At 42.0% G+C, this 23,852-nt stretch overlaps 2 protein-coding genes across 4 annotated transcripts; one reads left to right on the top strand and one right to left on the bottom strand.

Annotated features, from left to right (window-relative positions):
• The first annotated feature begins 1,692 nt into the window (after positions 1–1,692).
• vps16 (VPS16 core subunit of CORVET and HOPS complexes) lies at positions 1,693–10,341 on the top strand. The gene is made up of 24 exons (XM_088291868.1): positions 1,693–1,912; positions 2,622–2,710; positions 2,777–2,868; positions 2,946–3,074; positions 3,334–3,478; positions 3,552–3,667; positions 3,751–3,873; positions 3,950–4,005; positions 4,751–4,840; positions 4,938–5,109; positions 5,193–5,324; positions 5,693–5,820; positions 5,994–6,029; positions 6,100–6,208; positions 6,301–6,435; positions 6,621–6,729; positions 6,848–6,945; positions 7,028–7,132; positions 7,484–7,561; positions 7,674–7,760; positions 7,844–7,926; positions 9,241–9,337; positions 9,423–9,526; positions 9,624–10,341. The coding sequence occupies exons 1-24, from the start codon at positions 1,863–1,865 to the stop codon at positions 9,763–9,765; spliced, it is 2,505 nt and encodes an 834-aa protein (XP_088147994.1). The 5' UTR covers positions 1,693–1,862; the 3' UTR covers positions 9,766–10,341.
• A 1,430-nt stretch (positions 10,342–11,771) lies between these two features.
• Positions 11,772–22,928, bottom strand: fmnl2b (formin-like 2b). Of its 3 annotated transcripts, none has more exons than XM_088291243.1 (28): positions 22,282–22,928; positions 21,982–22,065; positions 21,816–21,896; positions 21,342–21,418; positions 21,182–21,265; positions 20,761–20,904; positions 20,568–20,697; positions 20,345–20,421; positions 20,161–20,254; positions 19,761–19,835; positions 19,497–19,607; positions 19,211–19,360; positions 19,039–19,140; positions 18,673–18,893; positions 18,492–18,595; positions 17,892–18,074; positions 17,627–17,647; positions 17,296–17,420; positions 17,032–17,234; positions 16,027–16,261; positions 15,872–15,940; positions 15,724–15,804; positions 14,902–15,031; positions 14,648–14,808; positions 13,252–13,353; positions 13,070–13,162; positions 12,842–12,965; positions 11,772–12,063 (listed from the first exon to the last, which is right to left on the bottom strand). In XM_088291243.1, the coding sequence occupies exons 1-28, from the start codon at positions 22,396–22,398 to the stop codon at positions 11,975–11,977; spliced, it is 3,267 nt and encodes a 1,088-aa protein (XP_088147369.1). In that variant the 5' UTR covers positions 22,399–22,928; the 3' UTR covers positions 11,772–11,974. The 3 variants fall into 3 exon arrangements, with proteins under 3 accessions (XP_088147369.1, XP_088147371.1, XP_088147370.1); XM_088291245.1 differs by having other exon boundaries at positions 20,568–20,694; XM_088291244.1 differs by lacking the exon at positions 17,627–17,647 and having other exon boundaries at positions 20,568–20,694.
• Positions 22,929–23,852: the final 924 nt, after the last annotated feature.

Genomic DNA, 23,852 nt, shown 5'->3' with positions numbered 1-23,852 from the left:
AACCGCTCCAAAATCAAAATGTTAAATTCCGTCAGATCTTGTGATGTACTTCATTTCATTTAATGAATTCCACAGCATTTCAGTTCCACATCGGCGTTTCACCATTTCTACGGAAATGATATTCTCTAATAGTGCTGCTGTCAAATTCATTCATATTATTGTAGTATAATCGAGATTTTTAGATAAGATAAGAATAAAACTTTAGATATTGAGAGATGGGTTGATAATATATTCTTAGTCAGTCACTTGTTGAAGGTGAAGATGGTCCGTTGTTTTCGTTTGAGGAATTTAGCTCTGCTTATGGTGTACGCCACATGTTCGGCCTCATGTATACTCCATGGTATTATTGCAATACCAGAGCATCCTCAAAGGTTTCAAATCCCTGCTCCGAATGGTCCAAATTGGAGCGTTCCAAACGTTTCTTTATTGGTAATACGTGCTCACTTTGTAGTGGTGAAGACTCAAATCGTTGTGCAAGGTAACACTTTTAAAAGGGTTATTGTTTCCAAACCAGCAGCATTTTTTACTGGAACAATCTATATGAAGGTATACTGTAGATTAGAAATCTACTTGGCTTTTGCCTGGAAAATATTTAATTAGAAACAACCTGAAAGAGGTAACTTTCACAATACTTTAGAGATGTTATCCTGTAAAATGAAGCTGCAAAAATATAAAATTAACACTGACCTCAATTTGTTGTACTGAAGAGGAAGCAATATCTCATTTGTTTTGGGAATGTACTTAAAATCATATCTTTTGCACTGACTTGAATAATTGAATAAATTGTAAAATTGACGCTGCAATGAATATACATTTTAGAGATGTTCTTTTAGGTCTATGTAATTTTGATAAACTGGGTTTAGATAAGCGATATGTTATGAACATTGTCTTAATTATGACAAAATTTCATATTCATTGTGTAAAATTTGCAAATGAACAACAACATTTTTTCTGTATTTAAAATGTTATTGTTAATTTATTTGAATAACGTAAGTTCTTCTTTGACCTTCATAGGTATTCAAACCAAGAAGACTATGTAAAGCCTATGGCCTATGCTAAGTGACCTTGAGTTGTTATTGTTTTTTATTTTTTTATTTTTGTCCCTCCCTAATTTTCTTGGTTTTATTTGTTTGGGAGAGAGTAAATCCTTTTATTTTGTATTGTATGTATTATAGTTTAGCTCTCAATAAAAAAATAGTTTGTCTCTGATGGAAGAACTTGTTTAAAAGTACCCCTAACTTGTTTGCTATATGAGAGTTTATTAAAAAAATAATTATAATACTGCACTGAAGTCAGACATTGTTTGTGTGATGGGCGGTCCGACAGAGGGCGCTATTGCAGCTGATTGCGACTACTGTGAAACTGCTTAAGCCTTAAAAAAAAAGAAAGTCGTCAGGTCAAATTTTACAGGATGTATAGACATAGATTACTAGTGGAGTTAAAAGGACGGGAACAATAGATAACTATATTGTACATAATATACTAAAGGGAGGGACTGCTAAATGATAGGATTGGATCGCTATTTCTTTTCCTTCACGATACAGGCTTAATAGGAAGGCTATAGTTATATGCTGCATGTATACACTATGTGATGCATTTTTATTATAATATGTGTGGGTGAGAGTATTGTCTTTAATTTAGCCCTTTGCGTTTCCTGTACTGTAGGTGGCGGTATGTAAGCTTCTATTTAGATAAAGGAAGAGAAGAAGGAGTCCTCTGCACGGTGGAAACAATCAGCTGACCAATCTCAAGCTAACCACAGTGAAAAACAAAAACTAATGCGTCCACTGCAGTACATGTATCAAAATAGTTTACATTTTTCAGCCCGATAAGTTTAGGTCTCATCGAGAGGAATACAGAGCATGGCTCTCATAACAGCCAACTGGAATCCAATGGGAGAAGCTTTTTACCGGTAAGTTTCAGCATCACGGGGCGGCCACTATCAGGAAACAAGATGAGACTGTAAACAGGCAATAGCATATTTAGAAACGAATTCACTTGTTCTTTATTCATGTTCACGTCTATTTCCAAGGCGGTACTGCAATTCTGTGACGCATGCTCTCTCTCGGGCTATATTCGTCGTAGTTTTGATGATTTCATATTTATTCCCATCTAAAAGATGACATACATCACAGGACTGGGCGATATCGCTGTTAAAAAAAGAAATGAATAAATAAATTAATAAATAAATAAAAAACAACCTTGCAACAGCTACCACAGAACTGCTAGATAAATAAATAAACAAAAATGTAAGTTAGTGTTAATATAATAACAGTGATAATGTTTATAATAATAATAATAATAATAAAAAACATCCATATTATCCATCCACCAAGATGTTGGAAAAGTCACTAAATAAGTATGGTGACCAAATCATAAAGTAGGCAGTGCTGACTGTACTTTTGTAAATTGTTTCCATTATTTGGGACTCGCTCTCGACACTCTGAACTATGGAAGCAACTTTATTAGAATCATGTTTGATTCAATTACGATTACCATTTATAAAAGATAGAAAGGAGAAATTGTTCAGGTTTCATATTTTACCTACATTTTTACCTTGTCAGAATTTGGACTCAGGCAGCGAAAGATTTGGTGTGTCTGTGTGTGTTGTGTTTTGGCAGTAAAACTGAGCTTTATGAGATGAGTTGGAACCTGAGAGATGGACTCAAAGACTGCCTGGTGGCGGCGGCACCTTATGGCGGACCTATAGGTAAACACGTGTCCGTACAATATGGACTTTTTGGGCCAACTGAAGGTTTTTGTTTGTTTGTCGTAGCTCTCCTCAGAGAACCTCAGAGACGTTCACCAAGTTGTCGTCCTCAGTTGGAGATTTATTCTGCTTCTGGAATTGCTATTGCCAGTTTCCCGGTAAGCACTAGTGGCACTACCCTTACCGACTACCTCACCTTTACCCTACGGTGAAAATTGGTGTGTATTTGTGCTAGTGGAAAAGCGGTCCTGTGATTCAGCTGGGTTGGACAGTCTCAGATGAGTTGTTGTGTATTCAAGAAGATGGTTCAGTTCTGATTTACGACCTGTTTGGATCCTTCAAGAGACACTTCAGTATGGGACAGGTAACATGATGCCCTTTTTATCTGGTAATTAATCACCTTTGCCCGTCAACTGTGCATCAACGTCAAGAGCCTGATTCTGTGAGATTCCAAATAGCAGGCGCTAGGTTCCGTGTTCACTCACGCCGGCCGATTGCGCACAGTGTTGGCAACAGGGGTGGGTGGGACCAAAATATTTAAAAGAGGGTTTTGCACAACCACATTTTTTTGCATGTATATTATTCCTCCTTGACCGCGCAGCATGAACTCAATTGTGTTGCAGGAAGTGGTCCAGTCTCAGGTCTTAGAAGCCAAGGTCTTCCATTCTCCCTATGGGACAGGTGTTGCCATAGTAACAGGATCTTTTCGGTTCATCTTGGCAACCAACATCACTGATTTAAAGCTTAGAAGGTTACCTGTCGTCCCAGGTAACACCTGCCCTGTGCGACAACCTCCTCGCACCTCAGATAATTTTCTCACATGATCTGTGTTGTATGTCAGGACTGCAGGCGGCGCCGTCATGTTGGGTTGTCCTCACACAAGACCGCCAGACCAAAGTCCTGTTGGCCACTGGAGCTGAGCTCTATATCCTGGACAATACTTCCTGCACCTCTGTGGTGAGACAGACCGACTACGGGCTGGTGTACGTATACACAGGTGTATAAACAGTGACAAGCGCATTGTGTTCTGCCCATGTCAGTGTGCCCCCGGACTCAGTCCTACGTCGGGCAACATCGTCCATATGACGGCGTCATTCAATTACAAATATCTTGCGCTCTTCACTGACACCGGACACTTGTGGACAGGCTTGGCCCAACTTCAGGTGAACCTCATTGTTGTTTCATCACAGACCACCTTGTAGAAGGGGTGTGGTCTCTGACATGTGAATGTGTCTCCAGAGCAAGCTGAGTGAGGTTGACACCAAAGTGAGGACGCCACCCAAACAGATGGTCTGGTATGTACCGTCACATGAAAGTGTACTTTTTTCTTTCCTCATTGTTAAATTAGCCAGAGATTACACCAAATTAAAGGAAACCATTTTTACTGTACAGAGGTGGCTAACAATTGTACTCGAGTAAGAGTAATGTTGCTTTAGGATAATATGACTCAAAAGTGAGAAGTCGTCCTCCAAATAATCGAGTGAGAGTATGTACCCAGTGAAAAACAACTTCTGAAAAATTTAATTTATTATTTTTAGAGCATGAATGTCAAATATACAAAAATGTCAGCCATTGCCTAAACTAAAACAATAATAAACACAAACTTTCTACAATACATTCTTATTTCTGGCTGCTGTAAGGAAGCGCTTTACAGAACATATAACAAAAAACATGCACATTAAAACTGCCCCAAAGAATTGTCTTAAATTAACGTTCTCTGTTTATACTCGCGAAACAGCACACTAAACTCACCAGGTTGAGATTATGGTACAAGGAAAATTGCAATGATGTTTTCTCAGGATCGAAGTAGAGTTTTTGCAGGTTGTAGTGCCAATATTTTAGGCTGTAACAGATGACAGCACACGACAGCAGTTTTTTTTTTATCTATATATTTTTACTAGCTACTGTATTCATCAAATTTTCATTGAATGTGTAGTAAATCTTTTAAGGTAAACAAGTTTTAACTTTTTAATTTTCAATTTTACACGCTTTGCCTTTCTGTTACGTACTCACCCTGCTTGTGATTGTCTGTATGTCCAGGTGTCGCAGACCCAAATCCCAACAACCATCTGTGGTGTTGGTATGGGACCACCTCCTCCTGGTGGCTGGAGTGTGCAACGACATCATCCAGTATCCTGAATAGACTTTCACTTTTCTTCCAAGTCTTTATCCGGGTTGTCCAGGAGTTACCTCTTCTCAGAGGGTTTTATCCTTGACCCCACTGCAAATTCCCTCTAGAAAGTCGGTGTGTTTGTGTCGGTGAGCTGGATGGTGTTCGGATCATCAGTTCAACCAATCAGGAGCTGCTGCAGGAGGTTCCGATCGTCTGTCAGGACATCTTTAAAATCGCTTCGATGGCTCCTGGAGCGTTGCTGCTGGAGGCCCATCGCGAGTATGAGGTAGCATCACGTGTTTCCCTTGGCGCTTGCTTATTGGTACAAAAGTAACATATTGCATGCGTTTTATGTGTGTGTGAGTCTAGAAGTCCAGTCAAAAGGCTGATGAGTACCTGCGGGAAATCAAGGAGCAAGGCATGCTGGGAGAGGCGGTTAGACAGTGCGTGGAGGCGGCTGGACATGAATATGACTCCAACACCCAGAAGTCCCTGCTTCGGGTGAGAACTCACACCATTTATAGAGACCTTTTCACCATTTCACCAACCTGGAATTATTAATAATTAGTCAATGTATCTTAATTTTTTTTAAACCCCCCCAGATTTTTTCCCTCAAACATTAACACATAAGATGATGAAGAAAATGAGCAAAAAAATGGCAGTTTTTTCCCTCTGTTCTAAAGCCAAACAAATGCTCAATGCCAAAGTGTTGTAAAAAAAAAAAAAAAGAAACATTTTCATAAATTGGCCGATAATCTGGTTCTGCCAAATATTATAATCATCTTCAGCCTTAGAAAAATCCATGTTTGGTCGGGCCCTATTGGATTGATAATGTTCTAATGTTGTTTTGTGTCAACATAATCATGCAGGCAGCATCCTTCGGTAAATGTTTTCTGACGGACTTCAGTCCAGAGCACTTTGTATCCACCTGTCGAGAGCTGCGCGTCCTGAATGCCGTCAGAGAGTGCAGTGTGGGTCTGCCACTCACGCACACACAGTATCCTAATGCTCAGCCTCGCAGACAGAGTGGCTGCTCTAGTTTGAGTGGGACCCTATGCAAGAATCTCCTTTTGGGAGGCTCAAATGACAAATAAACCATCCCAGAAACCGCCACTTGGAAATGTACCCCCCGCTTATATTCTTTGCGACCTCCTTAACATTTGCTAACAGATTCAAACAGATGACCCTGCAGGTGCTGATTGACAGGTAAGTCAACTTGACTCCCATCACGGCATTCTCGACAATATTATTGCAATTATGGATCCTGTGTATGTAGGTTGGTGTACCGTCAGTTCTACCAGTTGGCAATGGAAATCTGCCGTTACCTGAAGATTCCAGATTATCAGGGAGTGAGCAGAGTTCTCAAGCACTGGGCTGCGTGTAAAGTAAGTTGACACCTCACCTCATCACCTTATGCAGTACTATCTTTGGCCAATGGACCTGTCACGTATGTGTACCCCTACGTGGGCGTGGCCAGGTCCAGCAGAAAGAACTGTCGGATGAGGCCATAGCCAGAGCAGTGTGCCTGAAGGTGGGAGACTCACTGGGCGTGTCGTACTCTCACATCGCTGCAAAAGCCTTTGAATGTGGACGGACAGAACTCGCCATCAAGGTAGAAATAGTCCTTCAGTTGGTTGAACATCTTTTTTGTAGTTGTTGTTGTTTACTTGTCTCGCTGTTGCGTGCACATAAATTATTACATGCTGGCACCTCCATCTGTTAACAGCCATCGTAACAGCTTTGAAATACAAAAGTTGTAATGAGGATACTTTGGTGATTCCTTTGTGCGTTCCCCAGCTGTTGGACTCCGAGGCTCGGTCTGGTGAACAAGTTCCTCTTTTATTGAAGATGAAGAGGAGTCAGCTGGCTCTCAGTAAAGCGGTAGAGAGTGGAGACACTGACCTGGGTATGTCCAATGGTCGTGTTCACCTGCTAATTAACAAAAATGCACCGCGTGACCTGATGAATGACTGAAAACATTTGAAATTGGATGCGGATTGTTTTTGTGTGGACGTGTGTGTCAGTTTACATGGTTGTTACTCACCTGAAGAATGAAATGAACAGAGGAGATTTCTTTATGACGCTAAGAAACCAACCTGTCGCTCTGAGTCTCTACAGACAAGTAAGTACTTTTCCTTGTCACCTTCACTCTGGAGATCATGTGATTCACTCCCAGATCGTTCACCTTGGGTCTTGTGTTTTAGTTTTGTAAACTGCAGGAACAAGAAACTCTGAGGGATCTTTATAACCAGGATGACAACCATCAGGAGCTGGCCAACTATTATGTCGCCACCAGTTACAGAGAGAAGGTTTGACCCGCTTGTACAAGCCACACTTTGAAACGAGTTTAATCAATTCTGCTTGTCCCAGAATGATGTCATCACATAGTATTTATTCTCTAAGGTGATGTAACAATGTTACCATGCTGAAAAAATGAAATAGGTTGAAGTGGTTGGAGGAAGTTCTTTGCCGCTGTCTTGTGGCATTTTGGTGCCAAGGAACTATGTTGAAGGCAATTAATCAGCTTCACTTAGACAAAAGCAGTGCTTTGTCACTTGCGGCAATTGCAAGAATCAAGGAGTATGTGTGGCATCAAGGTTTAAAAGGTCTGTAGGACAACACAGGGAAACTGACGCGTGTGTTTGAATTTGTGTCCGTAGAGGTTAGATAGCCGTCTGTCTCACCTGCAGAGTGCCGTCGATGAATACAACAAAGCGAAAAATGAGTTTGCTTCCAAGGTAAGAACAAATTGGCTGAACTTTGAAATAACTTCATCTCTCTCTCTCTTGCGGACAAACACCGTATTACTATGTCAAAATCGCCGCTGACGACGAACAACCATCTTTGCAGGCCACAGAAGACGAGATGCGTCTCCTACGTTTCCAAAAGAAACTCGATGACGAGAAGGGGGCGGGGCTTATGGGCTTGTCACTGCAGGTATATACTTGGAACGAAACTGAGGATGTCTGCGTTTAAGTGAATTGCTTGCTATTATTCCTAATATGTTACTACCTGTCCAGGCAACCATGGAGTCTTTGCTTATGTTGGGACTTTACAAGCAGACAGATCAACTTTACAGAGACTTCAAAGTACCTGACAAAAGGTATGTCTAGGAAGTGATATCATTGGGCTTTGTTTATTTAGCTCAGCAGTTATCAACTATAAGACCCGCAGGAGGAATTTGAAAAAGGAAAAAATAGCGTAACAACCCTGCAGTTATGTGCAGTGTTAAGAGTTTAATAATTTCCAACAATCTGCGAGGCCCTGAATGTGTAGTGAATGTGTCCTGATTTGTGATTGGATGAGAAAGCCAAGGGGGGTCAGCCAAGGTAATGAAGGAAGTGTCGTTTAGTAAAATCCTTTTCATACAATATTATTATTATTTTTTTTTAAATTATTTTTAATAGATGAAGTTTACACAGTTTCAGGGCTGGAGTGAAATTAATTTTTACATGTCCATAATTTGCTTGAATTTTTACAGTGCACTTCTATGTTTTAAACATCAAACAAAGAATTACACATTGTGCCCAGTACAAGTCTACTCGTGCAAAGTGCAGTTTGACTGTCTGTATTAGTGCCATTTTCTCTCTTTTGGTATTTTCGTAGACGGGGTGCAGTTAGAAATTGAGCGTATGCGCCATTGTGGGAGTGAACACTACCTACTTGATTGCAGGCCAATCTAAGTGGCTCTGTTCATTCCTTTTAATGATGTGACTTTGCCTTCAAGTTTGCTAGCTTAAAATTATTTTCGCGGGCTAACAAATAGCGTCAGTGTCTCTAAAATATTTGAACACAAGCATACCAGAACCAAACAAAGTGAAGCAACATTTCGGTACTATGCTCCTCACCTATGGAACAAACTCCCCGAATACCTGAGCTCTGCCCAATTTGTCAGGGATGAAAAAAATATTGCTTCCTGAATGCTGGAAGCTGAATGCTGATTCTTATGCATCAACCCTTTATTCTCGTTTTTAAACCCCCTTGTATACGCTATCTTTTATTTTATTTATTTTTTTGTGATAAATGACGCACAGTTTTACTCATCAATTTATTTTAGGTGAATTTATTGTCATTTTCTTAATATTTTGTTTTTCTTTGTGTGTGCTTTTAATGTTTTCTGTAAAGCACTTAGAATTATCTTGTACATGAAATGGGCTGTACAAATAAACTTGCCGTAACTTGCCTAAAGTCATGTAGTCTTTATCCTCTGCAAATAAATTTGCATCTTGCTGAGAAGCTGCGACAATCCCTGTATTATACTGCCCCCATGTGGCCACCAAAGGAGCAGCCCAACATCTATTGAATTGTAGCAAAAATGTGCCAAAAACTGTTTCATTTCTTTACACCCCTGAAATAAAAAAAATTGAGTACCCTTGTTTAGCTCATCTTTAAGTTAATTCAAATTCTGCCTCTTTAGGTATTGGTGGCTAAAACTTAAGTCTTTGGCAGAGAAGGAGGAGTGGGAAGAGTTGGAGAAGTTCTCAAAGAGTAAAAAGTCCCCAATAGGATACCTGGTAGGTTGATGTACATGCCAATTAGCCCCAATGATGAATTTGACTTTTTTTAATGTGAAGAAAATTTCTTTTGTATCTTCTTCAGGCCTTTGTGGAGGTCTGCATCAAGAAAAATAACAAGTATGAGGCCAAGAAGTACATTTCCAGAGTGACGCCTGAGCAGAAGGTCAAAGCTCACCTGGCCGTCGGGTAAGATGTCACCGCATCCCCAACCCTCCACCACCATGACCACAGGAGTTGTAAAGTCCTTGCTCCAAAGGGAACATGCATCTGCTTTTCTTCTCAGCGACCTTGAGGGGGCTGCAGATGCAGCGATTGAACGCAGGAACGAAGCAGAAATATCGGCAGTCCTGGCAAGATGCTCCACTTCGGATCGATTGTTGACTGACAGGTTAAATCGGGCCAAATTGTCCACTGCCAAAAAGTGATGTTACGGTGCCTGTGTATGTCGGTTTTATCAGCTGCAACTGCTTTTTGAAAGTTGTCAATATTATGTGGCAGTCGAACTGCATAATTTCTTCGAGCCAATCAGTTCAGAATCATGCGTTTTAAACTCAACGCGCTGTGGCTGATCTGGCCGCTATGTTTACTTGAACAATAATTCCTATTTATTTGCTTGCCATAATATTCCATGTCTTCTGATTTCAGATTTGTTTATGATAAATTAATATAAAATGGTGAACAGTAATGAAATATGACTAATGTGATCATAAAGAAATCCTAACTATGATATTGCAAGTGCCGAAAACGAGTTTGACACCCCCTTCTGTTGAAAAATAATAACATGTTTCTAATAAATTCTCGTCATTATAATGGCAATTAATCATGTAGTAGCTTCAGGATGTAACATTCATTTAGCCAGTTTTGGGACTGACACTGGAGGACTCATCTTAATCATGATAGTAACATATATTGTTGTTTGTCTCAATGCCAAAGTATTTCATGTTTAATGCCTATGATGCTCTGTAAATAATGTCTGATTAAACTATTGTATGTTTGTTGAATCATGTCATCTATTTTCTTGCAGATCAGGTTTTGAGAATTCGTGAATATATGTATTAGATATATTAATTATAGCGATGACTTCTGAAAAGAAAATCCACCTGTTGGTGAACATAGCCCTTAATTTATAAATATTTATCAATAAATTATACATTCCATATATTGTTATATTATCATGACAACTTGATAATAGTGCATCAGCTTGATATGGCGCTTTACTTGACATTCAAGCGCTCACTTTGGCTACATTATGCAGACAATATCTAGAAAAGTGAACTTGCATCGCTGATTAAAAAAAATTAGGAAAGATTTGTGCACCAATGTAATGTATCTTTGTTCATCTATGCCAGCAAGTCAATTTGTGAGTAAATTAAAATAAGATCATCATTTGATTATCTTGGTTCTTTCCAGCACACCCCAATGACATTTCAAATAACCTATGCACAAATGTTGAATCATGCACTTATTGTTTAAATTCGTTCTAATTGACTCAATAAAGGTTGGGAAACACTTATTTAACAAAAGTTTTCTCAATAGGCTCAAATATCAGCGAACATTTTAGCGTTGTATCAACGTGTTTTATTTATTTACACCAAATATAGACTCAACAACAGTAACAACAACAAAAACTGGAGAACCTACAAAATGTAGAAAACTTTGTGCTCATGTTAACGTTTTGAATGAAAAGACGAAGAAGGGCAACATTAGGTCTCTGATGGTTAAGAAAGAAGCAGGCGGGAAACGGGTCGATCTGACTGAGGGTTGTTCGAGGCTCCGGGGTGGCGAGGAAGTGACGTCAGAAACAGAAACTTCAAAGCTGTTTGGAGATTTCGTGCAAGTTGTGTCAGAAACAGTTCCTGCCACAACTTTTGCCTTTTTCTCAGCAAGTAACGAAGCAAATGTTTTGAAATATCTTTGTAGACGAGTCGGTCCTAGTCTGGAACTTTTTTGTATGTGCTAGCTAGCAGAGTAGCCAGCTAGTAAGACTTGAGGTGAATGAAAGGAGGCTTGTTCATGATTCATAGCAATAAGTTACATCATCATTTGTTTAGTGGGGGGGCTTTGTTTGCTGGATTTTACAAAGTTTCATTAAATGAAATTTATAGCGACATTCCGTCGATAATAGTTTAAATACAGTTACAAACCAGTAATAGAACCCTGTATGCATTTCACATAAACCTCCCGAGGACAACCAAAGTTCTGGCTCACTCTCAAGATTCAGCAAAGCTTTTACGACCACACTCACATAGACTTGTCCAAAAACTGCTGGGACACAGTTGGGGAGCACAAGATATCAGCATGTGCTTTTCGCTGCTTTTTAAGGTTTGCTACGTCGCTCATCAAACCCAAGTGAAAAATAAAAATGTGGAACAGCTCGACTTCAGTTTGTCAATTTCTCTCAAAGACAAAAGTCAGCTTTGTTGATTGAGTGGATGAATTCTCCACAACACAATTTGTACATTTGGAAAGTCCAGTGTTCAAAAACAATTTCAAGACCAGGGGCCCAACATCGACCTGACTGACCAATTAGAAAGCATGATGTCATTGTGTTCCTCGATTAGAAATGTTCAAAGTGCTTATTGTTGCCATTAATTCAAAGTGGGCGAGGCAATGTGGAGGATCATCTTTGCCATTTCAGTAGTGTTCTTCGGGGTGGGCAGGATCGCAGAAGAATCGAGAGCTACGTTTGGCCGACCGTGCTGTGAAGGGGCCGGTTTTCAGAGCTGAGGGAAAGAATAGAAAATCGCAGCCATTAGATAGATAGATTAATGTTAACCCCAAGGCCTTATACTACTGATCTTTTTTTTCTTATTATTGTACTAGATTAGATTTTCTTTTTTTTTTTAATTTTAAGCACTTGCCATTACTATAAAATTTACAGTTGGCCAATGCACACGTTATAAATCAACCTAAAAAATATATTTTTTAAACAAATATTAACATTACAATTTTTAAAAAAAATATATTGTTAATACTTAAGTGCAGTCTTTTTGCAGTAAGTAAACAAGTTTACAATTTTTCAATGGAAAAGTAATTCTGCCTCATAGTCAAAAGTGTGCACTTCCACTTCATAAAATCCAAACTGCGCTTTTTAAACACCTCTTTCGGAAACTGCATTACATGAAATAGCTCCCTTGTTCCAAAATTGAAAAAAGATGTAATCTGATGGGAAACATAACATTACTAAAAGAAAAAAATTCAAGTGTTGAGTTTTTCACCAGTTTTTTCAAGTTGGTTTCGGCTGGCCAAAAGCAGCCATAATAGATCCAAAATTGTATGTAGACATATAGCTGCAGTTAAAAAGCTGAATTTGTAAATCACAAAAATCCACATCCTTGTGAAGTTTCATTACATTTCCATCAGCACAGCCAAAAAGGTTAAAAAAAAATAGAGCCCTGAGTGTTAAAGAAAAATATTAGTCAAAATAATATCTAAAAGGTCTTGTAGATAAAAGTGTTGAACCATTCCTTATGTAATGTCATGAGGTCAGAGGTCATTTACCTGTGATGATGTCCTCAATGGCGCCGTCCTTCCCTTCGTAAACGTGGCGGCTGTCCTTTCCTTGTCGTCGCCTCAGCTCTGTCAGAAGCTCCTGCTGCTGCCGTTTGCCCTTGTGAGATGGCGACTGGGAGTGGACAAGCGGGAATTTGAAACATTTTCCCAAGCACTGGCCGACATTTACAACATAAATTCAAAGGTATCCCGCCAGTTCAGCGATCTTGGTCTTACCTTGGTCTCTTCATCCTGCTGCTCCTCCTGTTCCAGTTTCTCCAGCATCATCTGCTCCTGACGCCGTCGCTGTTCATTCTCCTCCTCAGCCAGCTGAACGCACGCACGCACACAAGCGCGAGTTAGCGCAGGTCGCAAAATCTGTCGGACTCAAAGGCTACAAGACTTTTTGGGCCACTCACTCTATAAGCTTTGATGAAACGAACAAAGATGGGGAAGAAGACGGATGGCGGCATGGTTTTTGAGCTCTCCCCAAAAAATTTCACCACATCTTCAAAGGCGTCCTTTGGAGAGTTCAAACAAACACGATGAGAATAAATTTGTCATGATGTGATTGGAAGACACTCATGCCGTGTTTTCCAACCTTTATTGAGACAATTAAGGCACAAGGAAAAATCTCATGGTAGACGACCAAGCAAACATTTCACAAAATCTAAAACTAGGTTACATTTAACTCCCAAAAAAGAATTCGGTGCGGTTTACGGAGCACCTCGCGGTCTCTTTATAACTCGCGGTCAATTTATAACTTGGAACAGTTGACAACTGTTTCAAATATCAGAATGGGAGACCTCAGGATTACGGTTCCAAATTAGGGTATGAAACGGTGTTTAGTGTTTCAAAGTGGTCAAAGTAGGCTTTTCCAGTAGGGTTAACGTTTCAAAGAAAGATTTCAAATGAGGTTTTCAAACATATTCTATGGTTTCAAATTAGGGTTATAAACTCGGGTTACGGTTTCAAATTATTGTTTCAAAGTTTAGTGAGGCTTTCAAAGCAGGGTTGGAGTTTCAGATTAGGGTTTCAAACGAGGGTTCAGGTTTCAAATGAGGGTTTCTATTTATATTAGGATTCAAATTAAGGTTTCAAAGTAGGGTTAAAACTAGGATTAGAATTTTAAAGCAGGGTTTCAAAGTAGAGTGTCAACCTAGGGTTAAGGTTTAAAATTAGGGTTTGGGTTTCAAATTATGGTGTCAAATGAGGGTTAAGGTATCGAATTAGGGTTTTAAAACTAAGGTTACGGTTTCCAATTAGTGTTTCAAAGTACATTTAGGCTTTCTAAACTTAGTTTGGGTTTCAAATTATGGCAAGTGTTTTAAACTAGGGTTGGGGGTTCAAATGAGGGCTTCAATTAGGGTTGAGGTTTCAAACTAGGGTTGTGGTGCCAAACTAGTGTTTCAAAGCAGGTTTATGGTTTCAAATTAGGGTTAGAGTTTTAAATTATGGTTTTAAACCAGGATTAAAATTTAAAATTAGGGTTTTAAACAAGGGTTACGGTTTCAAATTAGTGTTGGAAAATATAGTTAGGATTTAAAATCGTGGTTAGGGTTTCAAATTAGAGTTTCAAACTAGGGCTGTTTCAAAGTAGGGTTTCAGACTAGGATTAAGGTTTAAAATTTGGGTTTTAAACTAGCATTAGGGTTTCCAAGTAGGTCTTTAAGCGCTAAACTAGGGTTAGGGTTTCAAATTAGGGTTTTAAACCAGGGTATCCTTTTTGTACAAAAACATTTCCTGCGCCAGATCTGGCGATCTCTCACAGTGAGTGGGTATCACCGCACGTGTGTGTTGTGTGTGTGTCCCTACCTGGGCTATGCGCGCATCCTCTAGAAGTTTGTTGAGTCGCGATTCATGCCGGCTGATGAAATCTTTCAAGGTGGCGTTGTGCTGCACGCTGAACTCACGCCAAGTGAGCTCCATCCCTCGCTGCAGCTCTTTTACATCGCACAACACATTCTCAAGACTCACTAGAGAACACACACGCACACACACACGTATGTAAGTAATCGCATATATTACGCAACGCTAGAAAGCGCCGCCGCCATGAGTCCACCTCTAACCTGCAGCCGCCTTGTCCACGTAGTGAAGTTCGTTGTAGAAGAGCGCCGCTGTGGGATATTTCTCTCTGACCACGTTGCTGATGTAATGAAGCAACGTCTGCGTTCTGTCAGTTGACTTGGTCTCCAGGAGCTGAAACCGTGCAGAGGTCCCAATTAAGTTTTCGGACTTTGGTTGTAACTTAGCGAAAACTTTCATTGTCGGATAGAACATTTTTCATTTCGAGGCGTCTTGCCGTCATGGCAGAAGTCCTCTGACCGCGCCGCCTAGCAATATTTCATTTTGTGGCGCTCGCTCCTCACCACATACACAACAAATGGGATCGTTGGAGGCACGGTGCACTCTGCTAAGTGCAGTGTGAAAAGGGCTTTTGCCACCAAGTATCATGGAGGGAAGATTATTAGCCTACATTTGAATTCCAAAGCTTTTGATAAAACTGAAAAAGAGGATGTTCCCTTTGAAGGTTTGAAATTTAAAGAGTCCCAACAACAAGACAAAATCTAATTGCACCATAGTCACTATAAGACCAATTAAGACAGCTGAGCTATGCAAGCTTCGCAGTTTAACTGGAGATGGACTGATTTAACTTTTAACAACACTACGCAACTTCCATCAACCAGGCAAAAGAGATGCTGCTTGAGGACTGTTTACTATTTACTGCTTTGACATTCAACTTTATACCGAACAAATTCCAACCTCGACACACACACACACATTTTCCTCCGTTTTCCAAAATTCCTTCCAGTCGATTATAGAAACCCTCTCCTCCCAAACTGACCTTCCCCAGCCCCGTGTGTGTGTGTTTGTGCATCTCCGTGTGTTACCAGGTCTAAGCTCTGTAGTTTGAAGCCGTACACAGCGCCTCTCTTGCTGCTGTTCATGTAATTCCCGAGCGCTAAGATGATCTGCAACAAAACATCAATGAATCAAAAAGAGGTAGTGAATGCACTCTCACTGTGGAAATGAACTGACCTCCAGAATCTTTTTCAGCTTTTGAGATGATTTTATCGAAACAGATGCCGCGATCATGGCATGGAGTTGCTGCAAGAAAACATGAGCTTGTTAGAAAAAACAAAACAAAACACACCACATTGTCAGGTGCTTCTACGATTCCATGTGTGACATACCGGTGTTAACAGCTGTACATTGTCGCTGAAGTTTCCCATGAAGGTCATGATGGACATGCGCTGGTTGAGTCTTTCGATGCGACTGAACTGGACCATGAAGCTGTCTTCGTCGCTCAGTGCCTCTAAAGGTTTTCGGTCTCTCTCATACTGACGGAGAAGCTTCATCTCAGCTTCAGTTGGCAGGAAACGCATCAGGCACTCCACAAAGTCCACTCGAATCGTCCGCAGGTCAAACCTACGTAAGCACAGTCCAGCTAAGCTCAGAGACAGTTGAGTACATTTTTTTTATTTTACTTGAGTATCATATTTATTTCTCAGGCAGGGTTTTACTTTTACTCCCTACATTTCAAATACTTACTTGTTTTTCATCCTCCGCAGATGACGTATGTGGCACATTTCGGAGTCTGGCATGAGTCTTCTACCCCTCACTACTCAAGAACTGAGCGGCTTTTTTTCACGTTAGCGGTAATTCGGTGCAATTACAACATGCCGTTATCTAGCTAGTTACGCCTCCACCCTTAAATTGTACCTTAGAGTGCCTCATTGTCAGGGGTGAGCACATGCACACCACAATGAGAAAGGTGGAATAGAAATGGCAATTTTTTACTCTTGACTTGACACCCTTGACTACGTTAGAGCGCCTCGTTGTCACGGCATGGAAATACCCTTAACGACCAGGTGGGATATATTCGAGCCACTGGCGTGGTTACATGAAGCAGATGCATCAATTATCTCTGTCGTAGCAGTGCTATTTGATTGACAGTTGACAGTGGAGCGCGGTGTGATTTCAGCCGCAGCGTTTGATGGGAAAGGCTTGATTTGAAAACATTTTGAAGCCTCATTTCACATGCAGGATTTCGCAATGTTTTAATCACTCAAACTGACAGGTCAGTAAACACTCTTGTCTGTGATGTATCAAATGCATAAGACATTTATTTTCCCTTTACGGGGATTTTCAAGTCCAAAGTGTGAGTACAGCTGAGCATGTGTCCATGTGAGTCTTACATGTGGATGGCACGGCAGATGACCTCTGGACCTTGCCCGGCCTTTCTCAGTGTGATGGCCAAGTTCTTGGCTCGGTTGGCATCCAGCAAAGAGACTCTGGATGGAGCTTTCTGGGGAAGTTTCTGTCTGGACAAAGTTAAATCCATTGCTGGACCCTGGGCCTTTGTTTTGAAGAGTTCCTCAAAGCCCTCCACATCCAGATCCTGGAAAACAATCAAACCGGTAACGACGGCATCCAACACGACAGGTTGATTTAATCGTTACCTGCAGGATGGATTCGTCGTCGATGTCATTAAATACTGTGCCGTTGATTTGACTTGGCTTCAGGGCAACCCAATTCAAAACTGGCATCCGAAACTTGGTCTGGATCGGCTTTTTTATCTTCACCGCTGCACAGGTGAGAAAACGAGGTTGTCAGTTTAATGGACAATTTTTTTTAAACAAGATTGGGTGGTTCACGGACAATGTATTGATTAAGTATTGCTAGATGGACAATAGTGAAACAGGTGCGCGGATAATGGATAGAAGGTTGATAAATGAATAATGGAGAGATGATTGACAAAGATTTACAGATGTGTGTCGTCATTAAACATACAGAATAACTTGAGTGGGCCCTCTGACAGCAGAAAAAAAAGAGAACATACGTGTTAGTGACAATCAGAGATCTGTATCTAAGCTTGATATCATTGTAAGCAAATTAAGCGTTGTGCACCATTTGAAAATTAACTCTGTACCTAAATATGATTCAATTCAAATGCAGAGCCCATAAAAATGATACCTAAGCAAATGTTTTCAAGCGAACAGTTCTGCAAGATTAAATGCGAATTTACAAATTGAGATTCAATGCCATCTGCACTCACCTGCAAGTCCAGAGTTGAAGATGACAGTGGGCGACACCCCAGGAAGCGGGGGGGCCACTGGCGGAGGAGGAGGCGGCATCGGGAGAGTAGAGGAGAGCTCGCTGGTCCGACACGGAGGGGGAGGAGGCGGGGGAGGAGGCGGAGGAGCAGGCGGTGGAGGGGCAGGGTACAGCCCATTGGACACTTGAAAGAAGAAGACAATCCACTGTTAGCAGAGGTGTCGACTTGAAGAAACAAATGCTTCGCACGCACAATTCTGGCATCGAGAGGCAACGAGAATGGCAAAATGGCAACTCAGTGATAATAGAGACACAATAACGATGACATTAAACTTCATTTGTCACTATGAAACACACAAAGTTAGGGTCAAGTATGTCACGTGACATTTTAGCTCCGCGATATCTGGAAAACATGAACTTGACTTGCGTGAAATTTAGTGGGAATTAGAATTGCTTGTTTTTTGTTCCAGAAACTAACGAAGGAATTTGGTTTAAACTTGAGAGGTTAAGATTTAAGGTTGACAGTACTTACGCCATGCGCACATTTGATCTACTCCAACATCTGGAAATTACATTTTTAATTGATAGCGTTCACAATCACCTGAGTCTGGCACTGGTGGCGGCGGAGGCGGTGGGGGCGGAGCTGGCATATCTGAAGCACCGCCCATTCCTGCTCCCATGTTATGATAGGCGACTGTCTCTGGGCTGGGTCATGGAAATAATAATAATAATGAAAACAAAAATTGTCCAAATGTGTACGGGAATGTTGGAAAATATACTACCTGGGGGAGAGAGTGGAGCAAGGAGGAGGTGAGGGTGAGGCGGAATTAGCCACACCCCCATCGCCTTCTCCTCTTTGGGGTTGAGGGGCTCCGGGACCTCCTGCGTGTTGGGCCTCCTGGGCCTGTCGCTCAAGACGACTCTGACGGCGAATGGTCTGGTCCTTCTCCCGAACGATCCGTCTGAGTGTGTGCACCTGTGTGTTGGCATTTGCATACACGTCCTGCGCAACACACAAACAATATCTTTTCAGCGGAAGCATGTCGAAACATATTTATATATGGTTTTCGTCGTAGCTGGAGAAAAAGTGAAATTGTGATTTTTGGGCTTCCCAGAGAGAAAGGTTGGATTTATTTAACACGACTGACCCGGAGCTGGTCCAGCTCTTTGTTTGTTTGCATCAGCTGTTTTTCCAATTCCACGATCTTCAGCATTGCCTCATTTTCTACATCAAGCAGACGCTCCGACATCTGCGGGGAGAGTCACGTGAGAGGGAAATAGTCGTCGGTGTCAGCATTATGTCTCGCCAGCCTTTCTTACGGTACTCAGGTTCTCCTCCAACTCCTCCACTCTTTCGAGAGCTGCAGTTTTAGTTTCCGCATCTTCCAGCAGTGTTCCGACGTCAAACACATTGTCCAGGTATGCTTGGATCTGCACCTGTAGTCTGTCGCTCTCCGTGTGCTTCAGCCTCTAGCAGAGGGAAGAGAAACACGACACACGTGTGGACACAACTATTTTGCCGGGTCACATCCATTTGGACAGAGACGAGGTGACCGATGCCGACTGTTCGATTCCCCAAACGGAGGCACGCGGTCCCAAATGTTACCTCTAAGTGGTCATCCAGGTTGAGTTTGGTGAAGTCATACTGCAGATGCACTCGGAAGTTCATGTCTTCCACAGAGTGGACCACGATGTTAATGAACTGCATGCACGCCACCTGTGCAACAATAAGAAGAAGAACAGATGGGCAAAACAACCAGAATGTTATACAAATTAAAGCCAAAGTGACTTGCGATGCTCATTGAAGTGATTTTGTGGTTTTCCCACTAACAAGGGACGATAGACAGGTTGTCACGGTTTTTGACCTTACCAAGAAGTCGATATTGTCGTCTTCATTTTTGAAATGCTCCATCAACTTTTCAAAGCGCATGGACTCTGAGCACACCTGGAAAAGATCAATGAACCAATCAACAATCAATCAACAAGGCGGTCAGTCAATCAAGGAGAGATGTAAGGAAAGCTCTCAAGCAGGGGTCGTCAATCCTGTTCCTTGAGGGCCGCTGTCCTGCCTGTTTCCCCACCTCGGCCGGCTGCAACACACCTGATTCAAACAGATAATCAGTAAGGGCTGCAGAAGCTAGATAACGATCCTGATCATTTGAATCAGGTGTGTTGCAGCAGGGAGAGATGGAAAACAGGCAGGACAACGGCCCTCGAGGAACAGGATTGAAGACACCTGCTCTAAAGTCCATTTGACTTCATGTGTTTACAGTTTTAAAGTTGTCAAAGGCCGACAAGATGATCTCATGTCCTCCTCTGACCAAACATACAGCCGCCAACAACTCCAGCACCAGAGCCTTCGTCCTGAACGAGACACACAGATTGAAGTTCAGCTTTTAGTTGTCATGCTGTCTGATGCGTCTGATTGTTGCTTGTGTGGAGTGTGCTAGCGACCTTGCATTCCTGTTGTTGAGGCTCAGCGCAATTTCATTGACTCCATGCGGATGAGACATGACCATGTTGAAACCGTACTGAGGAGTTCAGAACAACATATTATTTCCACGCTAGCCACAACTCGACATGCGACAAGGCACATGTTTGTATTTTTCGCAGATACTTGTTAGATCTCATGAATGCAAGGACTTTAAATCATTTTCCCATATTGATTTTGTCCCACCTGGTAGTTCATGATGGCTCGTAGACACATGATGCACACATGGACGTCGTCTTTCTTGCAGACGAGTCGGGAATTTTTCAGAGTGCGACTACTGGGCAGCGTGTTGGAGCGGGTTACCAAAGTGGAACTACTAGCGAAAGAAAACCCCATCAGAGATCAGTGCTACAAAGTGTTCTCTTTTGCCGGGTGTTACCTGATGGAGTGCCGCGCTGTTCTGGGTGCGGAAGACGAAGGGGACGGGAGACTGCAGTCACCATGGAGGTCCTCTATGGACCGGCTCCATGGAGAGTCAATTGAACCGGCGTCTCCTCCAGACTCTGATTGCTCGCCATCAAACCTGCGCAGGGATAGTTGGATGAACAGAGACAACAAATTAGCTGATAAAATCTGACCACATTGCTTTTCCCTGTCTGAGTAATGCAATCTGATCTGACGGCTTCGTTGATAAGGTGCGCACAGTGGTTACCATGGCAACACAGTCAATTGAGGTTTGTCTGGATAGGAATCGAAGTCCATATTTGCGCTAATTCACCTAGGATGAGCTCACACGGATCCCTAACGAGGTATCGCAAATGGTTGGATGAAACGAATAACTGAAAAATCACAAGACTTACGTGACAGCATACTGAGCGAAGGATAAATACTCAACCAGGACATCCAACCCTCGATTCTCCTCGTTTAGAAACTCTCGAACCCACCTGCACGCAAAAGTACGTGTCAGACAAACCAGGAACTCGGGTGATGGAGACAAACAACCAGACACCCGTCGGGTACCCGATGTGGTTTGTGCGAAGGGAGATCTCAAGTTCTCGGAGAGTCTGAGTGGACTCCTGGACCCGCCTCCTGAACTTCTGCAAGAAAAAAGACAAAGTTCAAGCACAGAGTAAAAAAATGAAAGTAAGCTCATTGATAGTTCCCAATGTTCATGGCTTGATCTTATATTCCATGATGCCTCTGCTGACTATCAAAAATGCTTGACTTGGACTTAACAAAAGTCATAGCAGCAAGTGAAGCGACGATAACGTGGTCCAGATGGAGTGCCGTGCTGTTCGTTTCTACGGAAACGATCTGGTCCTACCATTGACAGCCGTGCGACACACACACTTGATGCACCGGCACGAAAAGGAGTGCCGTTTGTGTCAAGTCGCCGCTCATGTCAGAAAGAATGATTATTTTGATGATTCCTTTCAGTCCAATTTCTTTTCCCTTCCACAAACATTATAGGTCTCCATCTCTCGTCCAGCTCACCTTGCGTGTGACAGCCGGGTCGAGGAATCCTCGCAGCTTCTGGATGTATGTGTGCGGAGGGTTTTTCACCTGGAATCTCTCCTACATCCCCAACAGAACCGTTCCCCTGAGGATTAGCAAACTGAAAAGGGTTGTCTTCAAACTCAACTTCATGAGGAGCTCCTACCTGATCACAGATGAGCTCCCACTTCTTCTCATTGTCATAGGAACGTAACAAACGCACCTTGTCTGGAGGAAGGTTCATCGAATTCTGAAACACAATTTCATTTTGCAATTCTGTGAAATCAAAATGTCTGGCGCCACAACCTTCTGTGGATGTTTCCTTTGCAGGTGTCGGCTAAACCAGCACCTGTCTCGCAGCCCCCCCACACACAACAATAAACGTCAGTAGTCTCCACCAGGCTGCTCCGTCCCCCCCCCCCACCTCCAATGTGTGTGCCATTTCTTTCCGTATTTGTGTAGTTACCAGTGCAATGGAGAACCTCTCCTCTAGCTCGGCGGCGTCAGGCATCGGCAGTCGCACCGGTGCGGCTCTGGACCGGATCACGGCCAGCTGGCTCTCCATGCTCTCAGCGTTCCCCATCACAGACACACTTCACACACGCTTCTACCCAAACACACCCACCACAGACAGAGCGCTCAGCACACACACAGCAGCAGGAACATGTGGTCAGCCATAGCACACGAACACGACTGGAGGTGATGAAGGCCGTGGGTCTGTCCCTCCTCTCGTCTCTCCCTCTTCCGTCCTTCTGTCTCTCTTCCTTCCCGTCCGTCAGGCAGTCTCCTCCGGTATGCCTGTCTGTCTCTCCTCCGATGGTGATATGGTCCGAGTTGACCCCCCCCCCCCCCAGCTGTCTCACTCTTTGTCTCTCGCCTGCCACCGATGGTGATGATGTTGATCCCGGTGATGCTGAGCAGTATTTGGTGTGTCTATATAGAGTGTGTGTGTGTGTGCATGTGTGAGAGAGAGAGAGAGCGCGTGTTGCAGATCAGCCGGTTAATCCTCCCCCCCTTTCCTCCCCCACATGAAGAAAGAGAGTTGTTGCCGCCTCCTCTTTGTCTATGTCGCTCCACCGCTCGCTGGCTTGCGCTCCGTGTCTTTGTGTAGTGGCTGCTCGAACCTCCCTCCCTCCCTCGCTCCTCTGCATCCTCAGACAATGAGGCCTCTGCTGCAATAAGCTCCGCCCCCTGGCATGCTGACGCGCACACATCCAGTTCATTTGGAAAGGTTTTATTGGCCGTCTCGGCGATACAAAGTAGAAAAAGTCGATGTGGATGAAATCAATCTGAACAAATGTGTAGACATATTCAATTCCCTCCTCTCTTTCACATTTCTTGACCAATTCAAACAATTCTAACGCAATAAGATGGGCAGGATTTTTCCTAAATTTTAAAAACAAATTCATACTTTTTACACTCAACATTTGAATTGGTTTCACATCGTTTAAGATCAGCTTGGTCAGCATTCTCATGTTCTATTTTTTTTTCTCAGAAATTGTAATTTGCATTTTTATTGGCTTCATCTGGATTGGATTCATCTTATTCATCATTATTAAAAAAAAACATTAGATCAGGGCACATGGAATATATTTTACATTATATTTAAACTTTACAAAATAAAATCACTAAATGAATTGCCAACAATTTGATTACAATAAGGCCCTCAGGTTTGAGTCGTGTTGTTGACAATTTTGAACAAATGTGTAGCTGGGTCCAAACGCAATTTAGAGACAAACAATGATTTTGATACAAGGCAAGTTTATTTGTATAGCACCCAGGTCAAGAAATAGTGATTAAAAAACAAGATTAAGTAAAAATTTGAAACGCAAGATTAAATCCTAACAAAGTAAGGTGACAGAAAACTGTAAAATGACCAAACACAAACAGCTTATCAAAGTAAAATCACAAAATTAAAGCAAGATGTGAAAACAAGAGATGTTTGATTTATAAAAATACATGGATTTAAAACGACAACAAAAAAGTGTGCAACTGAGATAGCAATTGATCCAGTTAAGTCCTCTGAGATATTCACAG

The sequence above is a fragment of the Idiotropiscis lumnitzeri genome, chromosome 3 (genome assembly GCF_059441095.1).
Source record: "Idiotropiscis lumnitzeri isolate Australia: NSW breed Sydney's pygmy pipehorse chromosome 3, RoL_Ilum_1.0, whole genome shotgun sequence".
In the NCBI taxonomy this organism is placed as follows: domain Eukaryota; kingdom Metazoa; phylum Chordata; class Actinopteri; order Syngnathiformes; family Syngnathidae; genus Idiotropiscis; species Idiotropiscis lumnitzeri.
Note: the sequence above shows the minus strand (reverse complement) of the source record. Positions and strands in the feature narration are given on the sequence as shown.